Source organism: Apteryx mantelli, chromosome 1 (assembly GCF_036417845.1).
Source record: "Apteryx mantelli isolate bAptMan1 chromosome 1, bAptMan1.hap1, whole genome shotgun sequence".
NCBI classification, from domain to species: Eukaryota; Metazoa; Chordata; class Aves; order Apterygiformes; family Apterygidae; genus Apteryx; species Apteryx mantelli.
In genome coordinates, this window is record NC_089978.1 from 193474432 (window position 1) to 193486646 (window position 12215).

A 12215-nucleotide genomic window follows, 5' to 3' on the forward strand; every position below is an offset into this window, starting at 1 on the left:
CCACCCACATTTGCTCTGCATTTTGATTTTAGTACAAATGGGACCACTCTTACTTCCATTTCCATCAGTTCCCTTCCTATTTATAAATTATCAAGCCATCTTCCACCTAAGCCAACACTACTTTGTTTCAGACTGAGTTCTTTGAAAGTAGGCTTCACAGCCAATAAGTTAATGTCTACAATTGACAGACTTTAAAGAAGATCTTTTTTTTAGCCAAATCCTTTCAAATCAAGGATACATATACATTTGTAAAATATATACATAGTATTATATAGATGTGTAGTAATTCTAAGGATCTTTGTCATTTCTAAATTCACACATGGGATAGCTGTAGTGGCTGTTCTTCATTGCACTTCACACTTAAGTACCTTTTATGTACCAACTAGCTGATTTTCATGTGAAACACTTACTAGTTTTCGTGTGGAATACTGGTACATCCGATCGACATATTCCTGTCCATGTAGAAGAGATCAGCTCTTACATTTATCTATTTCAGGTCCTATTTTTCTAAAAGTAGTGTCACATGAAAGAAGATAGCAGCAGCAGGATATTTGTGAATATGTGGCACTATTATTTGTTGTGTGCACCTTTTTTTTTTAATTTCATTAATTCAGTTAGTCAATAAGTAATGTAAGTAGTAAGAATGAAGTACAGCACACTGCCTGTTTCAATCCTTTTTTACCACAGGACTGTTAAACAAATTCAGGCATGTGGAAAAAAAGAAGGGAGGTTGTCAGTGTGGAGCACAGCTTTGGGGCTTTGGGCCCAAATCTCTCCTAACCCTTGACATTTACATTCTACAGGTGGTCTGAGTTTTGGAGACAGCATTTTGGTTTGCTGTCATGGAACATGTTATGCACGGTCTATCATGTATCCCTAATGACCAATGCAGATCGATGTCTGTGGGGAAAGACCCTGCTAATGACACCAGGAATTGAAGCAAGCAGCTGTAAGGGTGTTTTGTTCCTAATTTTTGGTTAGCAAAATAATGGGCAGGAAAAATGAAATTGTAGCTTTCAAAACAGTATTTAGTATGCACATTGCAAAATTGGTTTGTACAGTGAGAAACTAAATCTGACTTTATAAAATAAAATATGTTAGCCGATAAGTTATTAGTGCCCTGTATTTATTTAGTATCCTTCACATGCGGAAAAAGTAAGACACTAAACAAAAAAAATTGCCAAAACAATTAGAGTGAAAAAAATCTGGTAATTAACTATTATTTTTCACAAAACTAGTCTAATTACAAATCAGTCATGGTAAAATGAAAGGTCAATAACTACAGATGCATAATTTCTCTCTGATAGATTGCTGTTTGAAACTAGGTTTATGACAATTATGTGATTAATTTCCTTTTATTAAACAGCATTATGAGACTTCATGTTGCATTCATCAGTTTATTACTGATACTTTTTCTCTTCACTTGCAAATTAATCCTGGATAACATGAGGGCAGAACAGAAGCTCAGGTAGAAGGAGGATCTCTTCCTCTGTTGTTATTTTGTATTGCAGGAGTGTCAGACAAACAGATCTGAATCGAAAACAGAAACTGGCTGTATCACCCTAAGCAAAAAAAAAAAAAAACCAAAAACAAAAGCACCTCGGTGGCTATCTCATGCCAAAGGCTATTGGGATTCAGAAATTAGGCATTTTTTTGACCAAAGTCCTGTAGTGTCAATGCAGTAAATGTTCTCAAATGTTTTCAGATGTTCACTTAATCACTCTGTAGGGCTCAATACCGAATTTGGTGGCCACTGCCACTTTATTGAAACACAATTGTGGAAGGTCATTTGTTGTATTCTGTGGTTTTATCTCACAGCCTCATGGTTAGAATACACAGCCTGGCAGTAGGGCATCCAATTCTATTAATTTCCTTTTCTTCTTGAAAATAACTCACTTTAATCCCTTGAAGGTTTGTGTTCTGCTAGTAGGCAAGGCTGAAATGCCCTGCACTTCCGCTGTTGAAGTTGAGCTACTTGCCACATCCTGGCTGTGTACAGCTTGGTTGCTCCAATGTAAGCTAGAAGATGCAGAAGATTGACAAATCTTTTTTGTTTGATTATTTGCATATTTTTAATGCTGGCCTAATTGAGTCAATTCCTTCTTGAGTCTTAGCAACTGTCTAGATTTCTTTGATAATACATTCTTCGAGGTGGGTACTAAAAGCCTTAACTATCTAGTACTTCATTTGTATTTCTGTAGGAAAACACCGTAATAATCAGTCTACCACTCTGAGCTGGAAACCAGGCTTGGATTTTAGCACAGGATTCCCGTGACTGCATGGACTCTCAAGTATGGCACACATGTCCTTAGCCAACATGCTTACAGGTTTTATCACTCCTTTGTGCAGGTTAGGAAGGAATGTTGTTCCCTAAGGTATGGATGTCTCAGGGCTCATGGGATTTTGCTTTTCCTGTCAAGTCTCCCAAAGAGACTTCCTGGGCTGCAGTTGGAAAGGACTTGGATCATCTTAAATTGAAAATTCTTTGAATAGTCTTAAATGTTTTGCTACTCTATTTGGAAGGACTAAAAGTTGTCATGCTGACTGGGTGCAGTATTCATTAGAGGACTGGCTGAGAAAATACAGTCAGTGAGAGAAAAAGGTGCAGTGGTATCATGTGAATGCTATTAGGAAGAGTTGAACGGCATTAGCTTTCTGTCACAGTCTTTGAAGGCTTTCATATGACTAGGTAATTCTGGGCTTCTCGTTCTGAGCCAGCTGGAGAGTGGACACGCAGCAGGATGTAGGGGCGCCAGAGGTTCTACTGAAGTGATTTTTATAAATAAACGTAGCTATGTAATCATTGCGTTAACTTGTTATTCAACCAGTGCAGTGCAGTCTCTGGCCTTAAATCCAGTTTAGCATGTTGATATGTTTCAGTTGCATAGTGCTACCAGCAAACTGACTCTTGTTTGACATATTCAGCCATTTGGAAACTTATTTTATGTTCAGTAGTCAATGTTAGAGGATACAATCATTTGAAAAAAATAAAATAGGAATTTGGAGTTAGAAAAATGAAAGAATCTGGTTGTCTTCTGGCAAGTTTTTTGGTGCTGGTTATCTGCGAAGTATACATCTCTTGTCAGTATAAATAGGGAGTGCCTGTATAAACATTTTTGTTTTGCCTGTTCCACATAATAGTTTCTTGTATCATATTTCTTTTGACCTGGCTATCTGAAACCAATTACAGGAGATCCATTTGGGCTGCATCTATTTTCATAAGAAGCCCAGGCAGCAGTGTTTTTCTCAGAGATGAATATCAACATCAAATATGCTTCTGAGTGCTTTGTTATTTATGTTTCAGAGAGATTTTGTAGCCTTCAGCTCTCAAGAATGTGTCACGCTGTGCTGTTTATACATTGATGATATTAATGGGCGTAGATGTCATTTTTCATTTTAACATCTCAAATGCAACAGGCTGATAGGTTAAACATTCCTATTTTTAAAGGAAAGATATGAGTGACATCTGTTCCTAAAAATACATATACATTTATTTTTTAAAGGAACAAAGTAATCGGTTTACCTTCTTGTATTGGCAGCTTTCACTTTATTAAAGTGATAACTCTTTAAAAATTACTTTGAGACATGCTTAAATTAAATAAAAAGATTTGGAATACAAAATAAAATCAAATTGTGTCTTACAGAATTATCTCCCACAAACAGTAAAATAGACCACAATTTATCAACTCCATTAGGGTGAATTATATGCAATTATTTTCATTTTTGTTCTGCTTACATTTTAGCTATATGCCAAAGCTCTACAGAAAATACCTAGAAGTAGTGTTCTTAATACATATTTTACTACAAGACACAGTGAGTTCTGGAAACCATATGCCCAGATTTCCTGCTCATATAGCCATTACTTAAAGTATTATAACGATTTTCACTTGCATTATAAAAATCATTTCTAATCCTCAGTTCTTTTTATTGTTTTTGTCTACACTGACTTTTTTCGTATAGTTTTACTAATTTGGCTAACTTAATTAAGGAAAAGTGCCCACTAAATTTGAAACAAATGTTATTGGAAACTGGATACAGCTTAGTCTGCCTCAGAATCCTTTCTTACTGCTGTTAATTTGAGGCAGGACTCAACATAATTTTGATCTGCTCAATTTATAAACATCTGTTAGTTTGTTTTCATGGAACTGCTTTTAGACCACATTTTCCTATCAAATGAGTTCACAGAAATTTATAAATTACATGTGGGACTGGTGCTTATTGGAAATGTACGTGTAAACTATTAATTTTGAAGGACACTTCTGAGTTGTCAATTTGTTTTGCAAAGATATAATAGCAGCAAACGAATTGGTAGAACTGAATGTTTCATAGTCTCATAAGCTTCGCTCCAGAATAATGTCAATAATAATTCTTCGAAATTAACAATATGTTTCTGGGAGGTTGTTTACTGAGTAGCAAAAGCTAAAGTTAAGCAGTACATTGGGAGAAAAAAATACCATGTAGTAACTGCTCTAAGAACAAAGGCTGACAGTGATTTCCCTTTATGAGTTTTAAATCATCTCTGATCTTTTGAATTTTTTTCTGTTCTTGTTCTATCTCCTGTGTTTACAATAATCTAAACTGCCACAATAAGTTCACTGAAGTATTCAGTAGTCATCATTTATAAGACATTCTGTATTAAAAGATGAGCCTTTATTCCTTTAAAGATATCCCTACCAGCACGTATAAATCAAAATAGTTTAAGTAGTAGAGCCTTTTATGCAAACATATCCTGTTGTGCTACCTTTCTTTTTCATTTTGTAGTTAGTGGTAGGAATTCATGCTTTCTTATACTGATTCTGTGCTAGTATGCTAGCCATGATTTGAAATTATCCTGGCTAGCTTAAATCTAAGGCACATCATACTCTAATTTTCAAGTACTGTAAATGTACAGCTTTGCCAGATGCTTGCTTGCTTGCTTTTGTATTGATGTGAGATGAATTTGCTTCTGAGGAAGATTAGGACACTGAAACAACTTGCAGACTGTTCCAGATACTTTAAAATATACATCAGCGCTATATCATTATGATTTTATTACTTAATTTTCCAGATAAAGTCCCTGTAATGAACTTCCTGCTACTGCCACAAATTAGAAAATATGTATATTTTTTTGGTTCTTCTCATCTTCCTTAACTCCAGATTTCTTCACTTGTTCTTGTGGCAGTATCATCCTGATTGGTGAGGTTGGTTTTCCTGCACGGTTTCCTATTAATTCAGGGGTGTAATAGTTTGCTCTCTTTAATTCAAATTTCCCTTTGAGAGAGTTTTAAAGATTGGGAAGGATCATACATTCACTGTAGATCTTCTGTTCATGCATTTAATCCATGTTTTGTGTTTACACCACTGCAAGATGTTGGGGCCCGATCCTGGTGCCCCTGAAATCACCAGATATTTATCTGGATCTCAGACAGAGCAGGATGGTCCTTTGGGATCTGCTCAAGACCTGCAATTGCAGAAGAGATTATGCTGTTCGCTTAGGAAGCAGGGCATCCAGTGATTCCTTGGTAACAAAATATTTCAAGTGCACTTTGAAATATGTTAACTTTTATTTATTTTTGAAGGCGAGAAGCTGGTTACGCATGTCTCGTTGCTTAGGTTCAGAGGAATGTGTAGTCTTTGTAAAGCTGACCTGTAATTACTTGAGAATTTGATGAAACAATAAGGGGATTGTTGTGGGAATGTCTCCAAATGTTAAAAGTGTGCTCTGCAAACTTTGTACCAGAGCCTTCGACGGGGAGACGAATCAATGTTGTTAGGAGATGGTGCTAGTGCATTCAGTTTGTTTACTTTGGTTTTCTCTGTCTGCCTGCCTTCTCAGAAAACTTGCTTGGAGCCAGACTGTAGCAGCCCTCTCTCTGTCTTTTCGTAATTGATCAGGGGATGACTGCCTTCCCTGAGGGTTAAGACGTGGCAACTTTTTCTGTTTGCTCAGCATCTCAATGCAGTAGTTCAAACATTGTTCACACCAGCTGGCAGTGTAATGCCATATGCACATCTTGTCAAAGCAACTGTTGTCATGGATACTAGAAACTATCTTAAAAACCAGCTCATTTGAGTCTAATCAAAACTGTACCTTTCTTTATCAGCAGAGAATCTTTATTATTTTAGGGACTATCGATCAAGTTGCATTTATTGTGTTCTATTCTACATACAGTATGTTGTAGTAACATACGTAACAGTGTGATGTATTTTAAAGCTGTAATTGCTACTTACTGAACTGGCTTTAAAAAAAAAAAGTTCTTCAGTTAGTTTCAGTGAAAAGGTTTTGAATCAGTTTTTCTTTAATCTCTTAATAAATACTGCTGCATTTTAAAAATGATTTTACAGGCAAAATAATTTACAGTAGCCTTCCTCTGGCAATGGAATGTTTGTGTACATTTCATGTGTTTAACTGTATTTTGCTGAGTTGGAATGAAAACATAAAATGAATGAAAACATTTTATATTTTGATTGGGATACTGTCATGCCCAGAGTCTGATCTGATTGGTGGAGTAGTAATTTCTTTGTTCTCTGATTTTCCTAGGAATGCAAATGAAAACCACTCATTTTTATTTGGCATTAAAACTGCACTTTATTTTGTCAAAGGAGAGGTTTCTCCTTGAATTGTAAGCACAAAAAGTGTTTTTAATCTTCAATGAATATCCTTATTAATTCACTTTCAAGATAATCTGATGTTGATTTGTCAAATTTAATTACAGCTTCCGGTAACACTTGAAGTCTACTTGCTTTTGCTTCAAAATTGTAATATGAAAATGCAAATTGAATGATAATTTACAAGGGAGTGGGCATTTTAGTTGAACACTCAAAGACAAGTTCCTTGTGGAAATGAGGCTATTGATGCAGTTTATGATTTTTCCTCTTCAAGCACTTTAAACAAATTAACTTTATTTCCTGCAGGATTTCATGTACATCCATAAATTCTAGTGAAGTCGCATATATGTACATTTAGAGGATTTTTTTTATGTTTTAAGTAAAACAAAACCAAACTGAACTCTGAAGGCTATCAAATACAAATTGAACAGGAGGAGATTGCATTTGTTCAAATGGACTTTTACATAACATTAACACTGAGTAACCTATCTCTTTCTAGGAAATGGTGGAAATCATATACTTTTTTTTTTCCTTTTTAACTTTTAGGCACTCCAGGCAGCAAGACAGCTGCTTTTACAGCAACAGACAAGTGGACTGAAATCTCCTAAGGGCAGTGATAAACAGAGACCACTGCAGGTTAGTAAAGGGGTGTGTGGGGTTGTGGGGGTGTGGGGGTGGGTGGGTGGGTGGATGTGTCCCTATACTCTATTATGGTATATGTGCATATTCACATAAAAGAGGATATAGGCTTGTATGATGGTGACTTGCTTCTAATTCACTGTAAGTAACAAAAGCCACGGGTGGTTATAGACACATCTATGAAGACTAAATCTGCATTCAACAGCTACGGCACGAATAACTTTTTTATAAATACATTGCAAAATTTATATGAGATTTATGTACACACCTGAATTAAAATGTGAAAAAAACAGCATCCAGGAAAAATTGCCAGAATAACTCATCCATGCTGTATCTAAGTGACAAATACAGAAGTGTGCAGAAACTGCAAACACAACTGCAAGAAATTATGAAAAAGCCGCTTCTGTTGTTTTAGAAGAACATTTGTCATAGTTTCATACTTGGATGCTGTTGGGCTTCAGATAATATTATGGCGAATAGGAGTTCTATTATTGAATAATTGTTTTAGATGCATTATTAATAAAACTGTAGGTACTGTTTGTAGGAGGGAAGCATTGAAACTTTTCATTGGGCTTGATTTTTGAGGTTTTAGTTCCTTTGTGGATTTGTTGCTAATTCAGTTACACACGAGATTGCGTTCTACTGACAAAACTGGTTCCCTCATTGTATAAAAACAAAATATGAGTGTTTAACTGCTGAATTACAGTCTGTTGCAGGCAAAAGATGTACATGATAGCTGATTTTATTTTGTTCAGAAAATAAAATAGTATAACTCTTACTGTTCTCTTCCTCTCATCTATTTTTGTGGGTGAGCCTTTAGCCTATTGGGACTTCCCCTGTTTTTTGATGGAATAGTGAGTTTTTATCTCATTTTTATTTTTTGGGATGCATAATGGAGGGTCCCCAGACACCAGGGTTTATCCTTTGTTTTATTGGTGAGATATTGTGAAATGTGATCACTCTTGCAATTTTTGTGTATAATTCACATTGTCTCCTTTCTTTGTGAAACTTCATGAGGGAATGTTGGACTGCTAACAGTTCCACATTTGTATCTTTCTTCAAATATCCTTTTAAAATTGTATTTATTTGCTCAGATCCAAATAAGAACTTAGGGAAATGACTGAAGAGAATGGAAAAAAATATATGTCCAGTTGGCATCCTGCTGTGCTGTGATTGTAGTCCAGTGTAGAGAAAAGGTGGGAGTTCTGGGACCATCTCAACTTTCCACTCTTTGCCCTCAACTTTGCTTTTTATTAAATATGTTTTAAGCTGAAGGCACACATGAAGAGTAGTCATAAAGGCAGCAGCTTATGAACTATGTATTTTTGTAAGTTTTTAGGAGTGGAACTGGTGACCTTGCAGGGTCGACCCTTGGGGGTGATGGATTAAATGAAGGTGGTGGAAGCATTGTTCTGCCAGCTGCTTATTCGAAAAAGAACATCAGCAGTACTAGGAGAGTTCAAGGTCCATCTAGCCTGATGTCCTATCTCTAAACTGCCAATACCAGATGCTTAGAGAAGTGTAAAAAACGGACAAAAATAATGGTATTTTCCTAATATATGTCTTCCAGTAAAGTTAGTTTACTTTAATACTCCAACCTGGAAACTGCAGCAGTTCAGGGGCTGCTGACTTCCCGTTCAGCTGTCCCTTCTCTGTCATCTTCTGTTCACATTCTCCACCTATTCGTAAATCTTTTTTGCAAGACGAAAGAAATTTGGGGGTGCGCTATTAGTGATAGACATCGATGAAGGAAGAGAAAGCCCTGTTTGGAGACAAAGACAGCCATACACATAACCCAGAGGGATGAGGAGAGGGGGAGAGGGAGATCTTGTGCTTTCCCCCACTTACAAGGGCCTGAGCTTGGCCTGGTGCCTTTTAAACGCCATGGGATGAGGTATTGTAGAGACATCTGATATTACCTGTTTCGCAGGCAGGAAGAGTCAGTGCCTTGTGAGTCACACTGCTGAGGCAGGAAGGAGCAAATAAAGCAAATAATTTTCTTTTCAGAATTGCTGTATGCTCCCTAAAGCCAAGATAACTTCATGTTGGGAACTTTTCTTTCAGATGACCAGTATGTACACAGTGATAGTGACTAATAAAGCCTCGGACACTTAATTTAGTTCATTTTTAAATGAGAGGAACATGGAATTTGTGCCCAGACTTTGCTTTACGTATCAAATGTCATGTAAATTCAGGTATGAGCACACATTCCATTTTAATTTTCCTCTTTAGTGAAAAGGACGTATAAAGATTTTGAAAATGAGACCTTTGAGCTTTTCCATTTCTGTCTTTTACTGTTCCTGCAGAGCTTTGCGTTGTTCTTATGTAGTGGAAATTTACATTTTGAGCATTGTGATGTCTGTTTTGCCAAATACTGTAATATGGGTCATAAAATTGTACACTATTATTATTTTATTATGCCAAATTTAATGATAACTTTAGCCAAAATCTCCTAGCAGTAGGAACTGCTAAATGTGCCTAAACAATTTGAGGTTTATAGGACAAAAATATTTGTGCTTGTGTTTGTGGTAAAGGAAAAAGGCTTCTCCCAATATTTAAAAATACTTTAATATTAGTGTATTTCTAATTTCCTCTAATTTCAAAGCAATTTACCAATCCAACAACTGGAGGTATGTTAGAACTGTATTATAAATCTAGTAAAAACCTAATAAAGCTTCTAAAACTAGCTCACGCATCTGCGGGCAAATGTGGGTGTTAGATAATCTTTGCCATTGCACCTCTCATGTGCCCCATATTTTGATGTAAAGTATGCTGTTGTTCCACATGCCAAAGAAGGAAAACTTAGTATTAACTTTATTGGCCATCTTGTTGTATTTGATGAATATTTTTGGAAATACAGCATATGATGTTTTTATATATGTTCTCTTTGTCACTCCATAATGTGTCAAGTATTTTAGTGGCCTACAGCGCCTACTAGCTATTCGGCAAGTTGAAAACTTATTGAAGAAACCTTCAAATTTGTTTCCACAGCTTTGCCTAAACAGGGTGTTGGGTAAGTGGCCAAGTTCTACTGTGCTGTACAAAGCATATGGCTTTAGAGAACCCCTGGTTTTTTTCTAGAAGAATTTGAGTATTTTTTATATGGTTCACATGCAAAATCTTTTTTTAAATTACTGCTTGATATATGATCTACTGTTAAAGGTAGAGAATTTCTGTGGTTGGCAATGTTATTTGCTTTATTTTTCAATGCAAAAATATCCTTATCTAGCAGGTTCCCTATATTTTTCAGGAGGTGGAGGTTTATATCTAGATTGTGAGTTAACACAATAGCTGCAAAAATATTAGTTTTATGTAGATGCTTATCTTGATCAACTATTACTTTGATTTACATTTTTCTGGGTTTCAGACTGCAGATGGCATAACCATTAGCATGTCTTATGCAAAACAGAATGAGAAAAACACCCCTTCTGACAAGCTTGAGTACCAATTGTAGTAGTGATTTTACTTTCATGTATAGATATCCGAATAAATGTGTTTGAAACATGTTTATATATGCCATTCATTACACGATGCATGAATTGAATGGATTCAATCAGTACATACATTGATTAATGACATAATGCAGAATAGATAAGTAGGGATTGTGATGAGAGTTGAGGATAATGTTAACCTGAGTATGATGAGATAATAACATTTACTTTCTTGCTGTGCATCCTGAAAAACATATTGCAATAGTAAGGTTAAGATTTCTTTAGTACAAGTTTTTGTTTCAGAATATTTTTCTTTTCTGGAGAAGCTGTGATTGTGGTAATCCATGGTGAAGTGAGCTGATTACTCTCATGGAACTATTTTGCTTTATAGCGTCAGATTTCCAGAGTAGGTATAATAAGGAAAATGTCACTTTGAGTCGTAGAACCTGTAGATCATTCTTCTGTGGCAAAAAATAACTATCCTTATGGTCACTGAAGAATCTAGTGTCATCTAGGTTAGGTTTAAAACTGGCAACATCTTGTTACATTTACAGCCATGAGAGAGACTTGTGGTTTTTCAAGGACTGTGCAGAGCAGAAGCATAATTCAAAGGTAAATGCTGTCAATTTATTACCATAGTTGGGTGTTAGCATACAGCATTAGAATTATTTCCCTTACGCCAGGTAGTCAACTCTTGGTAACACTACTTGGTCCATGATTCACATACTACTGTAGGCTGTATAGCATAGTGGTTTGACAGCTAGTTATAATCTTATTTTATTTTCCCCCAAGATCTATGAAAAGCCTAGCTCTTTTTATTCCCTGTAATGTCTCTAATTAAGTAGTTTATTTTCATAAAGTCAGACTTTGAACTTTATCTTGATTAGAATACATAGATAATTATCTTCAATCTCATAAGTTAATGTATCTACAATTAACTAGTTAGTTATTTATTCCTTCATGCTAGCAGATTTGTTATTTCAACTTTAGTACTAATGCATTCTGTATTAGGATGGCATGTCAGGAAATCATGACTCCTGGAATCAAAGTGTTAAGCTCAGTGTGTACCAAGGCTGGTATATAAATATCGTGCTGTATGGAGTGTTGAGTTGTTAAGGTAAGCTTTGTTTATTTAGCATGAGCATTTCATTGAAGTGTAATCACTTGATAAAATTTGGGGAAGGTGAGTATACATTTAAGTTTAATTAGTTAATGTTTATTACATTAGTGCGTAGTATCAGAAGAATCATGTTTTATAAAAATGTGTATAGGCAAAATGCAAAAATTTAGATTTTACAGTTTTATAAAATAGTCCATACAAATAAAAGTACATCAGTATATGCTTGAACAAAGTGATTTTAAGCTCTAATTTGTCAGAGGTCATTGATCACAGAAAATAATGTTATCATGGGTGAAAAAAGGAAAATGGGAAATAATTAGATTGAAAATACCCTCAATATCTGAAATATTTTATGTTGGCTGAGATTTGAATAGGTTGTTGATGACCATATGAGATAGAAGGTAGCAGTGACATTTGTTGGATGTATTTATGTGGTA

At 35.5% G+C, this 12215-nt stretch overlaps 1 protein-coding gene across 7 annotated transcripts in view; it reads left to right on the forward strand.

The window, feature by feature from the left end:
• FOXP2 (forkhead box P2) overlaps positions 1 to 12215 on the forward strand; it is a 454906-nt gene that overhangs the window by 314690 nt on the left and 128001 nt on the right. For all 7 annotated transcript variants that reach the window (XM_067314932.1, XM_067314922.1, XM_067314902.1 and 4 more), the window contains one exon: positions 7135 to 7224. In XM_067314932.1, the coding sequence (XP_067171033.1) occupies positions 7135 to 7224 (90 nt within the window). The remainder of the gene's footprint in view (positions 1 to 7134; positions 7225 to 12215) is intronic.